Source organism: Macaca thibetana, chromosome 1, assembly GCF_024542745.1.
Source record: "Macaca thibetana thibetana isolate TM-01 chromosome 1, ASM2454274v1, whole genome shotgun sequence".
Taxonomy (NCBI): Eukaryota; Metazoa; Chordata; class Mammalia; order Primates; family Cercopithecidae; genus Macaca; species Macaca thibetana.
Window position 1 is genome coordinate 545,283 of NC_065578.1, and position 17,162 is coordinate 562,444.

Below are 17,162 nucleotides of genomic sequence, written 5' to 3' on the forward strand. Positions count from 1 at the left end.
GCGCGCGGCGGCGGGAGGGAGTTCGTCCTGGGGTCCTCCGCAGGGCAGGGGAGACTTCCGAGCCTTCCCCTGAGGCCGCGGGGCGTCCGCGCTCGCTCCTCCGGGGCCCGCGGGGCTGGAGGCCTTCCCAGCCTGACCCCAGCAGGAAGCGCGGAGGCCACTAGAGGGCGGCCCAGGATGGGGAGAGTGAGGCGGGGGCCTGGACGGGGCTGGCGCGGTGGGGCCCCTTGGGCCCCGTCCCCAGGAAGCCGGCAGGAGTCTGGGACTTTCGCATCTATCCGGCCCTGATGATGCCCGCGCCGGCTCAGAGAGAAACCCATCAGTGTAGGTGCCGGTGGTTGACGGTCGGCTTGGGCCTGGGGTCCTGAACCTGCACCCCGGCTCTGAGTGGGAGAGCTGTGGCGTCCGCTCAGCCAAGCCCGGCCAGCTCAGCCGCCAGCCTCTGCCTGGAGCCTGGGCCACCTTCCCACCAGCCCTTGTTTTCCCCAGAGGTCGGAAGCCAGGCAGGAAGACCCCCGAGGGGCTATCTGTGGAGGCCCCAGGGAGGGAGGAAGCCCGTACCTGCCCTGAGGGCCAGACCCATGTTCCCCAGGCTAGACACGGGTGGCCCCAGAGCAGGGGAGGAACCACACAGGTGCAGGGGCCTGACCCCAGCCCGTCTCAAGAGAGGCTGGAAGCCAGAGGCCTGAGGCCAGTCCAGGTGCTGATGCCTATGTGGTCTGGTTGGGGCCCTGCCAGGAGCAGCCTTGTCCAGTGATGGTGAGGCCAGAAGGGGGTCCATTTTCAAGCCACACTTCCCCAGACCAGCCTCCCTTCCTCCCAACCTGTGCTGCTGTGGGATCCTTGTGGGCAACCATCACCCTTTCCCACCCCCACTCCTGGGAGGACAGGAGGATGGGGTTGGGTGGTGATGCCGGCTTCAAGCAGCAGCACTTAGTCGCTGGTCTGTGCTGCCAGGAGCCCAGGCCACTGGCTTCCTGATCCCGCCACTCGTCCCACCACCCAAACTTGTGCTGAGATCCTGTGCCCGGCACTGATGCCTGAGTGGGAAAGGATTCTAGGGCCAGATCCGTGCTGGCCTGGCGAGGACTCTCTTGGAGCCACCCTGCTGCCCCGGGCTGTCTCTGCCGGAGCCTCCTTGCTCCTGCCCCCTTTGCAAGTGTCTGACCCGTATCCCGCTACTTCCGCTCGCCATCCGTCTGCCTCTCCCAGAGCTCCACGGTCTCCTCTCTGTCCTCAGCCACCGCCACGTCCCCCTTCCCCACATCCAGGTCAGCCATCAAGGGAATATGAACTCCTCCACGACCAGAAGCATGCCACACAGAACTAACTCAAATGACCCCTTCCCAGGACACCAACTCCCAGAGGACCCAGACCCAGACCTTTCAGCCCAAGGAATGGGATGATGTCAGGGGCTTCAGGTGGAGATGAAGACGACGTGGGGATTCCCAGGCCCAGACTCGTGCCTGGCCCACCCCTAGGAGATGGAGTTTCAGAAGCATACCTGGGCCAAGTCTAAAAATCAGATGGGGCTTTTATTGTGATGGTGGCAGGTCCACCAGCAGGTGCAAATGTGGGGTGCTGAGAGTGGCACCATAGGCCACCCCAAGCCACCTTCACCCCCTCCCCTGTTCTCAGCCAGTACAGAAGCCAAATGTGGCCCGAGCCGTAGACTCTAGCCTAGGCAGAGTCCAAGGGAGCGGTGTCAGGGTCAGAAGTCACAGGGAGCCCAGTGACTGTCAAGGTGGCTGAGAGCAAGGCTAGGGTAGGGGTGGAAGCAGAGAAACGGCGGGGGGTGCAGCCCCAGGTGGCCCAAAGCAGCAGAGAGGGGCAAGGGCTGGCATTCACCAAGTCACCAGGTCCCTGGGGAGAACAGATGGTGCCTGGAGTCCTGCATGGTACGCGGAGGAGCCCTCGGGAGCTCTCGACGGTGGGCAGCACCCCAGGAGGAGTGGGACTCCTGCCCTGAGGCTGACCCCAGTTTTGGGGCTGCCAGGTTCTGATGGGAGTGTCTTCCAGGAATGTCTTCCAGCCCCCAGTGGGCAGAGCCCAGGAGGGTCTGAGGGCATGCTGGGCATCAGTGGGATTTTGGTTGTGTCTGGGCTGAGCAGGGCCACCCGTGAGCAAAGGCCGAAGGGGTGGGGGCTGTGCTGCCACTTCTGCATATGCCCAGACCAAATTCCAGGAAAGCGGGACCAGCCGCTGGAAGGGGGTGAGCCCGGGAGCACCAGGAGATGCCCCGAGGGGCACAGACAGGAAAGATGCAGCTGCTGGCCCAGCCAGGAGCCCAGGGTCCCCCTATTTGCAGTACTCCTTCCGGAACCCTGGAAGCCAAGGGCGCCAACGGGTCGGCGTCTGTTCTCCACCCTCATCACAGTGGGAGACGCAGGGCAGACCCCCAGCAGGACTCCCCAGGGACTTCGGAGCCTGAGGTGGCAGGGGCCCTGGGCCTGGCTGGTGTCTGCCCTTGGGGGTCCCGGATGAGGTGGAATGGGGATGGGCAGGGCTCTGAGATGGGCTGAGGTAGCCCACTCACCTTTGTCTAGGTCGATGTACTTGGCAGGGAGGGGGCTGTGGGCCAGCTCCGCCCTCTCCTTCAAGATGTTGTTTTTGTAATCTGTGGGAGGAGAGCAGGCTGAGGTACCCTCTCCCAGGATGCACTTCCCAGCCCAGACCTGGGAGCCGCCCAGGGCCTTGGTGTCCCAGCACCGCCTCACCTAGCTGAATGTCCTCACTCCTGTAAAGTGTCTGGTCCCCTGCAGCCACAGCGAACTCCGCCAAATTCACATCCTTCCTGGAGGGCGAGAGTGGGAGGAGGTTACAGCTGGGCGGGGTGGAGGGGGTCCTGGTCCCCAGGAGGGCTGGGAGGGGGGTACTCACCCCTTTGACTTTCCCGACTTCTGGTCCGAGTATTCGTAGCCTGGGAAGGAGACTCACATTGGGGGCAGTGCCGCCCCCTCCGCAGGTCCCCCAGCCCAGAGGACCGCCCTCCCGCCCACCTCAGTCTCCTGGGGCCGCTGGCTCTGCCGGGGCAGCCTCACCTCCGCGGCGCCTGCGGGCGGCCAGGAGGACGGTGACCAGCAGCAGGATGAAGAGCAGCAGCGTGGCCAGCACGTAGCCCAGCTGCTGGAAGAAGTGGGCTCGGCTCTCGGGGACGATGACGTTTATGACGTTGTGGCCGCGAGCCAGTGTGGGGTCTGCGGGGGGCGCAGGGTGGGAGCGGCGTCAGGCACCAGCAAGGCCTGTGCCCCGACCCGGGCCACGGCCCCTGCTGGGCTCCGCGGGCCTCCGGCAAGGGACAGCGGGCGCAGGGCAACCCCAAGTGGGGTGGGCTCCCGCTTTCCCGGGTCCCGGGGCGGCCCGTCACCTGGACCTGGGGCGCCGCTGTGGCTGGAGCCGTTGCCCGGAGAGCCCCGGGGGGGCGGCTCCGCGTGGGGTTCGGCGACCGTCAGGTGGAAGACGCGGCGTTCGTGCAGGCCGCAGTAGTGGTGGTGCAGGTGGCAGGAGTAGGTGCCCTCGTCGGCGGCCTCCAGCGGCTCGATGCGCAGCGAGAAGTCACCGCGCTCAAAGGCGTCTGCGCCCACGGCCACGCGGTCGCGCAGGAAAAGGGGCCCGTAGGCGCGGCGCTCGCCCGACGCGTACAGGTCCAGCAGGCGGTCCGCGCGGTCGTGCGGGACCCCGGGCGGCTGCCGATCCCAGTGCACCACCTGCTGCGCCTCCTCCACGTGCCGGTCGGTCCACATGTGCCCGCGGTTCACGCAAGTCAGGAGCGCGGGCGCGCCGCGCGCCACCGCCAACACCTCCTTCTCGCCGTCCCAGTAGGCGGGGGTGGCCGGGGCTGCGGAGGGGGCGCGGTCAGCGGCGCGCGGGCCCAGGCGGGGGGCGGGGGACGGGGGTTGGGGGGGCGCACTCACGGCCGTCGGTGACCTCCAGGCGGACGGCCAGGCTCTCGTAGAGGTGGCAGTAGTGGTGGTGCAGATTGCAGGTGTACAGCCCCGCGTCCGTCTCCTCCACCGCTGCACACCCAGGAGGAAGCCGCGCGTGAGCCTCGCGGTGCCCTCGACCCCGCGGCCCCGGCCCCCCTGCCCCGACCCCGCGGCCCCGGCCCCCGCACCGCGGATGAGCAGCGAGAAGTTGCCGTCGTCGAAGGCTGACGCCGAGAGCTCCAGGCGACCTCGGTCCCGCGCCTCGTACACGCGCTGCTCGCCCGCCGAGTACAAGTCCAGCAGGCGCCGCGCAGGGCCGCCCCCGGGGCCGCGCAGGTCCCAGTGGAGCACGCGCTGGCGGTCGTGCAGCCGGTCCTGGGTCCACACCATGCGCGGGCTCTGGCAGCGCAGCACCGCCCGGGCGCCCGCCGCCCAGCTCACCGCGGACTCGGACACCACGGAGCTGCCATCGGCGGCGGGCACTGAGGACCCTGGTGGGGGAGGGGAGTCCGTGGGGGAGGGGCAGGCCCCCGAGGGCCCTGGTGGGGGAAGGTGAGTCATTGGGGGAGGGGAGGGCACCCGAGGGTTCTGATGGGGGAGGGGGAATCTGGGTGAGGGGCGGACCCTGGGAGTCCTGATGGGGGAGGAGGAGTCAGTGGGGGAGGGATGTCGGTGGGGGAGGGGCGGACCCTGAGGGCCCTGACGGGGGAGAGGGAGTCAGTGGGGGAGGGGAGGGTCCCTAGGCCCCGAGGCCCCTCGTGGTGGAGGGTGCATGCCCCCAAGGGCCCATGTGGGGGAAGGGGAATCATTGGGGGAGGGGCGGCCCCCTGAGGGCCCTGGCTGGGGAGGGGGAGTTCATGGGGGAGCGGTGGGTCCCGAGGGCCATGGTAGGATAGGGGACTCAGTGGGAGTGGGGCAGGGGGGAGGGGCGGCCCCCCGAGGGCCCTGGTGGGGGTGGGGGAGTGAGTGGGGGAGTGGAGGGTCCCTGGGACCCTGGTGGGGGAGGGGGCATCTGTGGGGTGTGTGGGCCCCGGAGCCCCGTCATGGGGGAGGGGTATACCCCCAAGAACCCATGTGGCAAAAGGGGAATCATTGGGGGAGGGGTGGTCCCTTGAGGGCCCTGGTTGGGGAGGGGGAGTTCATGGGGGAGTGGTGGGTCCTGAGGGCCATGGTAGGATAGGGAACTCAGTGGGAGTGGGGCAGGTCCCTGAGGGCCCTTGTTGGGGAAGGACAGTCAGTGGGGGAGGGGGAGGGCCCTGGAGGTCCCTGGTGGCGAAGGGGGCATCTGTGGGGCAGGGGTCGGCCCCAGGGCCCTGTGGGGGAGGGGGGTTAGTGAGGGAGGGAAGGGCTGAGGACCCCTCAGGGCAGGCCTGGCAAGACAGGAGGGGCTGAGGGGGAGGGGGGATGGACAGCTGGGGCCAGGGTCACTTACCTGAGTGCAGAAGGACGGCAGAGCCTGGAATGAGAGGAGTGAGCTGTGAGGCCACCCACAGCCCCACTTGGCCCCCATAGTCCCTCCTGTAGTCCCAGACAAAGTGGGTGCTGTGAGACCAATTTCGGTGCCGGGAGGGTGCCTCTCTACACAGCCCCGCATAGCCCTCCCTGCCACCCTGCTGGGCTGTGAACGGCACCTGCCCTTGGGGAGTGGGGAAGCCAGGGCATGGGTGTAGGCCAGGGCCAGGCCCCAAGCCAGCCAGTTCTGGGGTGTGTGCTTGTCACCGGGGCCACTCCACCTGGCTGCAGCCACGTCACCCAGAGCACCAACGAGGCTGGGTCTGCGGGATCCCCCACACTCCCTCCAGGGCTGTGCCCCAGCCCCCAGGGGTCCTTGGAGCCTCAGACTCTGGGGACCCCACACCACACCTAAGGCTCAGTGCAGCCCCTGCGGTGCTTCCACAGGGCAGAGGCCTGAAGGCTGAACGTGGGCCGTGACCCCGGCCGTCACCCCGCAGGCCGGCGTTCCTGCTTGCAGGGAACTCCAGCATTTTAAGCTGCCTCAGCATCCACTGAGTCTAGGCTGGACTTCCTCTGATTGGAAGCCGGGCTGTCACCTGGGACAGTTTCCAGTTCACATCCCCTTTCCTCGAGCTGATCCACCCAGACGCCCCCCCTACACGGTGTCCCCTGGTGACCCCCCATGTCCCCACGGACTCCACGCCCCACATGGAATGTGCAGCCACACCGCAGAGACCCCGTACAGTTAGCATGGCCCCACGGGGCTCGCGCCGCATGCCTTAAACCTACCAGTTAAAACTCCCTCGCCAGGCACAGTGGCTCACGCCTGTAATCCCAGCACTTTGGGAGGCGGAGGCAGCTGGATCACCTGAGGTCAGGAGTTCACCACCAGCCTGGCCAACATGATGAAACCCTGTCTCTACTAAAAATACAAAAACTGGCCAGGCGTGGTGGTGGTGGGCACCTATAGTCACAGCTACTTGGGAGGCTGAGGAGAGAAAATCACTTGAACCTGGGACGTGGAGGTTGCAGTGAGACAAGATCACGCCACTGCACTCCAGCCTCCTTGGCGAGAGAGAAACTCCGTCCAAAAAAAAATTCCTGAGGGAAACCTGTATGTAGAACGCCCTGGTCCCAGTAAAGGGTTGGCCTGGGGGTCCCCGTCTCTCTCCACTTTCCCTGGCCTCACGGCACTCTGTGCACCCCAGGGCCTGTGGGTGATCAAAACTGTGTTTCCATCCTGTGTCTCTTGATCACTGGGGGCTGCTCTCGCTCCCGTAGATCCTACATGAAAACTGCCCTAGAGATGTGGCTGAGAGCCTGGGAGCTTCCCAGAGGAATGTGCCTGGTCAGCAGGCCAGCCCAGGCCTGGGAGCGGGGGCTGGAACAGATCCCACAGTTCTCAGGTCCCCCCCCATCACTGACCCACTCCCTAAACGGAGCCCCAGCAAGAGGGGGTGCAGGAAGGGCCCTGATGGAGACGCCACCCTGCCTGGGCCCCCAGCCCTCTCGGCCCTCTGGCCTCCAGCTCCCCAGCGAGGGGAGGCTGGCCAAGGTCTCACTGAAGACATCGCACCCTCCAGCAAGCAGCTGTCCCGAGATCCCCCAGACCCATCCTCTTCCCTGGTGGGGCCTTCCCACCCCTCCTGGCCCAAGCGCAGACGGGCGGTTTTGTCCGAAACGGACTCGCGTAGCCCCACGTGCTGCCCCCTCCTCGCCTCCCGGGGCCCCACGCTCACTCTGCAGAAGCGCGAGTTTCCACAGCAGGATTCGGGATGGCAGCGCCATGGCCCCCGCCCAGCCCAGGCTTTGTCCCACTCGGCTCTAAGTCTCTCTCCAGAAAAACAGCCCTACCCCCTTCCCCCTCCTTAGCACCCGCAGTGACATCACGGAGCCCTGGGCCTGTCTACAGTCTGGGGACCGCCCCCTCTGGCTCCTCCCGGGCCCCTTGGCCTCCCCCATCCTCGCTGGCCCGCTGGGGAGGGGCAGTGTGGGAGCAGAGGCCCAGCCCCTCACGGTCAGGCCTGGGGAGGGGGTAGTGACCCCACCCTTGGAGGGACAAGAGGGTCCGAGGGCGTGGGCGCCTGAGACCACATGAGCGTGTCTCACAGCTGGGAGCCTTCCGGGCCTGTGGTGCGGGGACATCTGGGAGCCTTCCAGGCCTGTGGTGCGGGGTTGGGACTGTTGGGTGAGTGGCCCCTTGGCCCCACCTCTGGCCTCCCCCCACGTGAGTCACCTCGGAGCAGGGTCTTCCCCTCAGCCTGTTCCAGGCCCCAGAAAGGCCTCCCAGCGCTGAGACTGTCCCCACCCACTGTGCACCCTGGTACCCTTCTTCAGACCAGATGGCCCTTCCAGCTCCAACCCTTGGCTGTGCGTGACCTTGGTTCCCGTCTCCTCTGGGGGGCACGGTGGGCCCTCTTAAGACAGGATGATGGATGCTGCGGGTCAGTAGTCCCCTTTATAACCTGGACAGTCAGCCAGGGAGGGGGGGCCCTGAGCACTGGGAGGCCTGGGGGTGAGCAGACCTCTCCCCTGCTGGCCCCATCCTCTGAGGCTGCCCACCTTTAAGGGCGCAGCCTGGTGTCCCTGAAACTAGGTGCCGGGTTACAGGGCTCCTGGAGGAAGGGGAGAGTGGGATCCCCACCACGGAAGGCACAAATTTGAAACTCTGGGAAAACTTAAAAAGTCACATAAACAAATGCGAAATAACAGAGCCTGCACTGTGTACCAAACCCAACTCCTTCTAATTAAGCAAACCTCAAGAAAAAAAAAATCTGAACCACCACAACCACAAGAAATCCTCAGAGCATAGTTCAGCACGCCCACTTGGAGTGAGCTCTCCTTACAGGCCTCGGAGGCCCCGGGTTGGGGGGGCTTAACCCTGAACCCTGCTCTGGTCCCCAAGTCCTCAGACAGTGGGAAGCCCAGTCCCAATCAGAGTCGTGGTCTCAGGGCAAGGGGAGGGGGCTCTGCTGCTGCAGTGAGAGGGTGTGAGGGGCAACGGGCAGGACTCGGGACCAACATAAGGATGCAAGACCCGCACCCCAGCCCGGCGAGGTCCGACCGTTTCCTCAGCAGGGTCCTGGCCCGGGAGGCGCCTTTCCAAACCGGCTTCAGGGCTGAACACATCCCACCACCCCCACTCGCTCCCTGGGCCTTTCATTCTGGAAAAACAAGCCCCACCTGGCTGGCCCCGAGGCCTCTGCTGGCCTCTCCTCCTGTTTTTCCAACTGGTTTGCATTAGTGCTGGCAGCTGCCCGCCCGCCCATGTCTGTCTCCATCGCACACCCTGGGGCCTTGGCCTCTGCCGTCTCTGTCTCCTTCTCTGGCTTCTTCCGTCACTCTCCCCGGTCGTCCCTCTGTCCCCGTGGAGGGAGGAGGACAGCAGTTTGATGGGGGGCAGGGTTGGCCCTTTGGTCTGGGAGGACTGAGAGGGGCGCCTGGTCCACACTGCGGCCTCAGGCCAGGGTTCGCCACACTCTGCGGGGCCGTCCCTCTCCGGGCAGTGGTCTCCAGCCACACTTTCGGGAGCCCAGCCAGCTGAGATGCAGGCCAGAGGCTGTCGTCTGAGAGGGCCCTGACCTCTGACAGGACCACCTGGGGGCAGCTGACCCCCCCCTCGGGACCCTGGGCAAGGAGCAAAAGGCCGAAGAGGCCACCAGGCCCCTTCCCTGCCCCTCCCTGTCCGGCCCTCAGCAGGAAATAGCCACGGAGGAGAGCAGGCCCGGCAGTGACCAGGTCACCTGCTCCTCCCAGGGCCACTGACCTGTGCCCCTCCTGCCCCTTCCTGGGCCGGGACTGCGGAGCCTCTGCTCGCTGGGGGGCGGGGTGGGGGTTCTGCAGCGCCGTGGGTGTGTGACTTAATTCCCAGCCTGGCCTGGCGTTTTTCTCCCTCCAGGGAAGAGGACAAACCAGGACAAAACAAAGCCACTGGCATCACCGTGCTCTGGCTAACCCCCCAGTCAAACCAGCGCCCTGGACCCTCCTCCGGGCCCCCCCTCCGGGGCTGGGGTGGAGCGAGAGGGGTCAGCTGGCCCTGCTGCCCGCACTGAGGACCTGATCTTGGCTCCATTCCCGGTGACTCGGACATTCCAGGCAGCCCGGCTCATCGGGAAGAAAAACCACCGGCGCTCAGAGCCACAAGCAGCACAGCCAAGCCCGTGTTCACTCCCATGAGCATGCGCACACAGACACACACAGAGACACACACGGAGCACACACAGACACACACACACACAGAGACACACACAGACACACGGAGACACACACAGAGACACACACACACGGAGACACACACACACACACACACAGACACACACACACACACGGAGACACACACACACACGGAGACACACACAGACACACGGAGACACACACACACACAGAGACACACACAGACACACGGAGACACACAGACACACGGAGACACACAGACACACGGAGACACACGGAGACACGTGGAGACACACGGAGACACAGAGACACACACACACACGGAGACACACACAGAGACACACACACACACGGAGACACACACGAGACACACACAGAGACACACACACACACGGAGACACACACACACACGGAGACACACACAGACACACGGAGACACACACAGAGACACACGTAGAGACACACGGAGACACACGGAGACACACAGGGAGACACACAGAGATAGAGACACACACAGATACACGGAGACACACGTGGAGACACACATGGATACACACGGAGATACACGGAGACACACATGGAGACACATGGAGACACAGAGATGCACGGAGACACACACGGAGACACACACGGAGACACACACGGAGACACACATGGAGATACACGGAGACACACATGGAGACACACGGAGACACAGAGATGCACGGAGACACACACACGGGTCCACACACAGAAACAGACACACAGACACACACGGAAAGACACAGACATGGACCTGTGGCTGTGCAGTGGATCACTGATGGGTGAAGAGTCCCACTTCCCGTCGTTCCGAAGCGTTTGCTGAGCACCTCCTGGGCACCAGGCTTGCTGGGCACTGGGGACTCAGCACAAAGCCGGGCGCCGGCCGTGGCCCTCTTGGACCCCAGCCTCCTGGACTATGCTGAGTGTGGTGGAGGGAATGAGACAGGGTGGGGTGCACCGAGGCTGGAGGGGTGAGGACGGACGGACCCAAGGACGCAACCTCTGTGTCAGCAAATGCCGGGCGAGGCCTGAGGACGCGGCTTCCAGGCACAGCCAGCGGCGGGGCTGCCGGGAGCGGTCTTGGGATGCCAGGGACCCTGTGTGTGTATGTTGGGGGGGGCCACTGCTGACACCAACACAGACAGGGTCAGGCTCCAGGACAAACCATATTCTCCGCCGCCACACCGGCCACGCACACTGGAAGCATTGGCGCGACTTCCCGGCGTGGGGCTGGGTCTCCTACCCAGGCCGAGATTCTCCCCTCTAAGAGGAAGCACCACCAGCGTTCTTTCTCCTACGGCCTTTGGATTCTGAAAACTCTGGGGAGGGACGTGAGGCTCCTTCGCCAGGAACCCCTGCGGGCTAAGATGGTGTTGGCCAATCACATCTGGTCACTCTCCTGGGAAAGTCACTTTTATGGAGACAGCCTGCCAAGGGGGTCTCAAAATATATTGAAGGTTTGGTTAGTTATGTATGATGACTAAATTTACAAATAAACTTGTTTATCAAAAACAAAAGAAAATGTGTTAATCCCTTATAGCCACTTGTGGCGACTGTTCCCGGCCACGTCCCTGGCTGACTGTTTTCCTGCTGATCCTGACCAGTATCCTGGGCAGCCATCGCCGGCATGTGTGTTGGTCCCTCCTCCTGCGGCCCCGGGAGGCACGGCTGTCTGTGGATCCCAGATCCCTTGTGGGAAGGCCCGGAAGAGGAGAGCCGCCCTCCACCACCACCGTCTCCTCCTGCTGGACAACAGAGACAGACCACTACTGAGACGGACTGAAGGATAATTGTTGCACTGAGGCATTGTGATTCAAAACTACAGACAAGAAGATTTGAAAATACAGAAACATTTCTTTTTTTTTTTTTTTTTTTTTTTTTTGAGACGGAGTCTCGCTCTGTCGCCCAGGCTGGAGTGCAGTGGCAGGATCTCAGCTCACTGCAAGCTCCGCCTCCCGGGTTCACGCCATTCTCCTGCCTCAGCCTCCCGAGTAGCTGGGACTACAGGCGCCGCCACCTCGCCCGGCTAGTTTTTTTGTGTTTTTTAGTAGAGACGGGGTTTCACCGTGTTAGCCAGGATAGTCTCGATCTCCTGGCCTCGTGATCCGCCCGTCTCGGCCTCCCAAAGTGCTGGGATTACAGGCTTGAGCCACCGCGCCCGGCCTATTACAGAAACATTTCACAAACCATCTGCCTCCTCTCGAGTAGTATCTGGCTTGTTCTAAACATGCAAATGCAGTGGGACCGGCTGCCTGGTACACACACATCACCCCAGAATCACAACCTTAGGCCCCAGGGCCACCTTCTGTAATTTTTTTTTTTTTTAAAGCCACAGAATCTAAGCCAGGAAAGGTGGTTCATGCCTGTAATCCCAGCACTTTGGGAGGCTGAGGTGGGCGGATCACCTGAGGTCAGGAGTTCAAGACGGTCCTGGTCAACATAGTGAAACCCTGTCTCTACTAAAAATACAAAAAATTAGCCAGGCGTGGTGGTGGGCGCCTGTAATCCCAGCTACTTGGGAGGCTGAGGCAAGAGAATTACTTGAACCCGGGAGGTGGAGGTTGCAGCGAGTCGAGATCATGCCATTGCACTCCAGCCTGGGAAACAGAGTGAGACTCCATCTCAAAAAAATAAAAAATAAAAAGGAGTGAAACCCCATCTCTACTAAAAATACAAAAATTAGCTGGGCGTGGTGACGGGCACCTGTAGTCCCAGCTACTCCGGAAGATGAGGCAGAAGAACTGCTTGAACCTGGGAGGCGGAGGTTGCAGTGAGCTGAGATTGCGCCATTGCACTCCAGCCTGGGCCACAGAGCGAGACTCCATCTCAAAAACACTAAACAAAACAAAAGGACAGGGTCTCGCCGTGTCGCCCAGGCTGAGGGGCAGTGGTGCAATGCAAACATCTTGGCTCACTGCAGACTCCAATCCCTGGCCACAAGCGATCCTCGGCCTCTCAAAGCAATGGGATTACAGGAGAGATTCATCAATTTTTTTTTTTTTTTTTGGAGACAGAGTTTTGTTCTTTTGCTCTGGCTGGATGGAGTACAGTGGCATGATCTCAGCTCACTGCAACCTCTGCCTTCCAGTTTCAAGCGATTCTCCTGCTTCAGCCTCCCGAGTAGCTGGGATTACAGGTGCCAGTCTCCCGAGTAGCTGGGATTACAGGTGCCTGCCACCAGGCCTAGCTATTTTTTTTTTTTTTTTGAGACGGAGTCTCGCTCTGTCACCCAGGCTGGAGTGCAGTGGCGCAATCTCAGTTCACTGCAAGCTCTGCCTCCCGAGTTCATACCATTCTCCTGCCTCAGCTCCTGAGTAGCTGGGACTACAGGCGCCCACCACTATACCTGGCTAATTTTTTGTATTTTTTTAAATAGAGACGGGGTTTCACCATGTTAGCCAGGATGGTCTCAATCTCCTGACCTCGTGATCCACCCGCCTTGGCATCCCAAAGTGCTGGGATTACAGGCGTGAGCCACCGCGCCTGGCTTTTTTTTTTTTTTTTTTTTGAGACGGAGTCTCGCTCTGTCGCCCAGGCTGGAGTGCAGTGGCGTGATCTCGGCTCACTGCAAGCTCTGCCTCCCGGGTTCACGCCATTCTCCTGCCTCAGCCTCCTGAGTAGCTGGGACTACAGGCGCCCACCACCGTGCCCAGCTAATTTTTTTGTATTTTTAGTAGAGACAGGGTTTCACTGTGGTCTCCATCTCCTGACCTTGTGATCCGCCTGCCTCGGCCTCCCAAAGTGCTGGGATTACAGGCGTGAGCCACCGCGCCCGGCCTTTTTTTTTCTTTTTGAGATGAAGTCTCGCTCTGTCACCCAGGCTGGAGTGCAGTGGCGCGATCTTGACTCACTGCAATCGCCACGTCCCGGGTTCAAGCAATTCTCCTGCTTCAGCCTCCAGAGTAGCTGGGATTACAGGCATGCACCACCACACCTGTCTAATTTTTGTATTTTTGGTAGAGACAGAGTTTCATCACGTTGGTCAGGCTGATCTCGAACTCCTGACCTTGCGATCCACCCGCCTCAGCCTCCCAAAGTGCTGGGATTACAGGAGTGAGCCACTGCGCCCATCGAATTTTTGTATTTTTAGTACAGACGGGGTTTCACCGTGTTGGCCAGGCTGGTCTCGAACTGCTGACCTTGTGATCCACCCACCTCGGCCTCCCAAAGTTCTGGGATTAGAGGTGTGAGCCACCGCGCCCGACCTCATCAATTTTAAAATCAGGAACAAAGAACCCTGAGTTTGCTGCCAGAGTTACCTGGCAGGTAACTGGTGCCTCCACCTGCAAGGCCAAACTCCACCTACGGGATTCTGCATCCAGCTCCGTTCTCGGCTGGGCGCATCGTCGGGCAGCTGTCACAGTAGCCTCAGGCGAGGGCCAAGCCACGGCTTCCACGTGGGACGCACATCCTGACTTCTCCCTCCTCACCAAGGGAGGTCGGCTGTCACGTGTGACATTTCCAGCATGGTTATAATTACAGATTTGATGTACGAATTACGATAGAAAAAATGGCCGGGCACGGTGGCTCCCTCCTATAATCCCAGCACTTTGGGAGGTGGAGGCACGAGGCTCGCTTAAGCCCAGGATTTGGAGGTCAGCCAGGACAATATAGCAAGACCCAGTCAAAAATAAAAAAATAGGGCCAGGTTCACCCGTGTAATCCCAGCATTTTGGGAGGCCGAGGTGGGGGGGATCACCTGAGGTGGGGAGTTCGAGACCAGTCTGGCCAACATGGTGAAACCCCATCTCGACTAAAAATACAAAAATTAGCCGGGGATGGTGGCACACAGCTGTAATCCCAGCTACTCAGAAGACTGAGGCAGGATAATCGCTTGAACCTGGGAGGTGGAGGTTGCAGTGAGCCGAGATCACACCACTGCACTCCAGCCTAGTGACAGAGCGAGACTCCATGTCAAAAAAAAAAAAAAAAAAAAAAGACCAGGCGCGGTGGCTCACACCTGTAATCCCAGCACTTTGGGAGGCTGAGTGGGGGTGGATCACCTGAGGTCAAGAGTTCGAGACCAGCCTGACCAACATGGAGAAATCCCGTCTCTACTAAAAGTACAAAAATTAGCCAGGCATGGTGGTGCACATCTGTAATCCCAGCTACTTGGGAGGCTGAGGCAGGAGAATCACTTGAACCTGGGAGGTGGAGGTTGAGGTGAGCCAAGATTGTGGCATTGCACTCCAGCCTGGGCAACAAGAGTGAAACTCCGTCTCAAAAACAAAATAAAAAATAAAAATAAGGCTGGGCCCGGTGGCTCACGCCTGTAATCCCACCACTTTGGGAGGCTGAGGTGGGCAGATCACCTGAGGTCGGGAGTTCGAGACCAGCCTGACCAACATGGAGAAACCCCGTCTCTACTAAAAATACAAAATTAGCTGAGCATGATGGTGTGTGCCTGTAATCCCAGCTACTCAGGAAGGCTGAGGCAGGAGAATCGCTCGAACACGGGAGGCGGAGGTTGCAGTGAGCCGACATTGTGCCATTGCACTACAGCCTGGGTAACAAGAGCGAAACTCCGTCTCAAAAAATAAATAAATAAATAAAAATAAAAAATTAGCTGGGCATGGCGGCGCATGCCTGTAGTCCCAGCTACTCTCGAGGCTGAGGCAGGAGAATTGGCTGAACCCAGGAGGCGGAGCTTGCAGTGAGCTGAGAATGCACCACCGCACTCCAGTCTGGGCGACAGAGCAAGACTTCGTCTAAAAAAAATAAAAAATAAAGGGCCGGGCGCGGTGGCTCAGGCCTATAATCCCAGCACTTTGGGAGGCCGAGACGGGCGGATCACGATGTCAGGAGATCTAGAGCATCCTGGCTAACACGGTGAAACCCCGACTCTACTAAAAAAATACAAAAAACTAGCCGGGCGAGGTGGTGGGTACCTGTAGTCCCAGCTACTCGGGAGGCTGAGGCAGGAGAATGGCGTGAACCCGGGAGGCGGAGCTTGCAGTGAGCTGAGATCCGGCCACTGCACTCCAGCCCGGGCGACAGAGCGAGACTCCGTCTCAAAAAAAATAAAAAATAAAAAAATAAAAATAAAATAAAAATAAAAATTAGGCCAGGTGGCCAGGCATGGTGGCTCATGCCTGTAATCCCAGGTCAGGAGGTCGAGACCATCCTGGCTAACACGGTGAAACCCCGACTCTACTAAAAAAATACAAAAAACTAACCGGGCGAGGTGGCGGCGCCTGTAGTCCCAGCGACTCGGGAGGCTGAGGCAGGAGAATGGCGGGAACCCGGGAGGCGGAGCTTGCAGTGAGCTGAGATCCGGCCACTGCACCCCAGCCCGGGCGACAGAGCGAGACTCCGTCTCAAAAAAAAAAGAAAAGAAAAAAAATTAGGCCAGCTGTAGTGGCGCACACCTGTGATCCCAGCTAAGAAAGGCTGAGGTGAGAGGATGGCCTGAGCCTGGGAAGGGAGGACGAGTCGTGATGGCATCGCTTTACTCCAGCCTGGGCGACAGAGCCAGACCGTCTCAGAAAAGAAAAGAAAAGCGATCCGGTGTGTACTGATCCCCGTCTGCGTGGATCTGCGCCTCATTTGTCTAGTTATTGCCACTCGCGGCTCCAGAGCCTCCAGTCCTGGAGGGGCTCCGAAGGGCTCCTTTGTAACCCAGCGAGGCTGAGTTCTGCCAGCAGGGGGCGCTGGGGGCGCTGCAGGAGGAGGGTTTCTGCTGTTTCTGGCAGTGCCCTTGGGTCAGCGGGTGTGAGCTTGGCCCCAGCCACGTGCCCACAGCTCCCGGTCCCTGGGCCACCCTGAGGCCTGCAGTGAGCTTTCCCTGCTCCCTCAACACGGAGACCCACGCCCTGACTGCCTGTGCAGGGAACCTGGAGGGCCCGCCCCAGCCTATGCCCAGGCCACCTCTGTTGCCGCTGTGCCCCACGCCTGATAGGAGGTGGCCCATTGCTTGTCCAGAATGCAGACCAGCTGCACCCTGAGCAAACCGACGCACTTCTCTGCTACCCAGGGGTGGGAATGGACCTGAACCGCACGGCCACACCTCCCCTGTGGTTTCCGTCTTCCGACCCGGCCTGCTGCAGACCAAACTCGTGGGAAAGCTGGGCATGACATGGCAGCTCCCCTCTGATGCCCTGCCCTGAGCGGCTCTGTGGATGAGTCCAGGGAAACCGCTCATTACTTCCTGCAGAATCTCACTTCCCCTGAAGATTCTCTGGCTTTACATATATATTAAGATTTTCCTTTTTTTTTTTTGAGACAGAGTCTCACTCTGGAACCAGGCTGGAGTGCGGTGGCGCGATCTCGGCTCACTGGAACCTCCGCCTCCCAGGTTCAAGCAATTCTCCTGCCTCAGCCTCCCGAGTAGCTGGGACTACCAGCGCCCACCACCACGCCCGGCTAATTTTTGTATTTTTAGTAGAGACGGGGTTTCACCGTGTTAGCCAGGATGGTCTCAATCTCCTGACCTGAGGTGATCCACCCACCTCGGCCTCTTTAAGTGCTGGGATTACAGGCGTGAGCCATCATTGCACCTGGCCTAATTTTTGTATGTTTAGTAGAGATGGGGTTTCATCATGTTGCCCAGGCCGGTCTCAAACTCCTCACCTCATGTGATCTGCCCAC

The 17,162-nt window shown here is 60.9% G+C and overlaps 2 protein-coding genes and 1 long non-coding RNA gene across 5 annotated transcripts in view; 1 reads left to right on the forward strand and 2 right to left on the reverse strand.

Annotated features, from left to right (window-relative positions):
• Positions 1 to 17,162, reverse strand: part of ACAP3 (ArfGAP with coiled-coil, ankyrin repeat and PH domains 3) — a 118,944-nt gene that overhangs the window by 56,110 nt on the left and 45,672 nt on the right. The gene's annotated exons all lie outside the window — the stretch shown is intronic.
• Positions 205 to 1,330, forward strand: LOC126952362 (uncharacterized). The gene is made up of 2 exons (XR_007724865.1): positions 205 to 603; positions 635 to 1,330. It is a non-coding gene; the product is annotated as an uncharacterized LOC126952362 (long non-coding RNA).
• Positions 1,517 to 7,450, reverse strand: MXRA8 (matrix remodeling associated 8). Of its 3 annotated transcripts, none has more exons than XM_050786185.1 (10): positions 7,121 to 7,450; positions 5,359 to 5,382; positions 4,115 to 4,417; positions 3,915 to 4,016; positions 3,374 to 3,838; positions 3,042 to 3,197; positions 2,881 to 2,920; positions 2,718 to 2,794; positions 2,537 to 2,617; positions 1,517 to 2,324 (listed from the first exon to the last, which is right to left on the reverse strand). In XM_050786185.1, the coding sequence occupies exons 1-10, from the start codon at positions 7,167 to 7,169 to the stop codon at positions 2,299 to 2,301; spliced, it is 1,323 nt and encodes a 440-aa protein (XP_050642142.1). In that variant the 5' UTR covers positions 7,170 to 7,450; the 3' UTR covers positions 1,517 to 2,298. The 3 variants fall into 3 exon arrangements, with proteins under 3 accessions (XP_050642142.1, XP_050642152.1, XP_050642133.1); XM_050786195.1 differs by having other exon boundaries at positions 1,517 to 1,863; positions 3,368 to 3,838; XM_050786176.1 differs by having other exon boundaries at positions 3,368 to 3,838.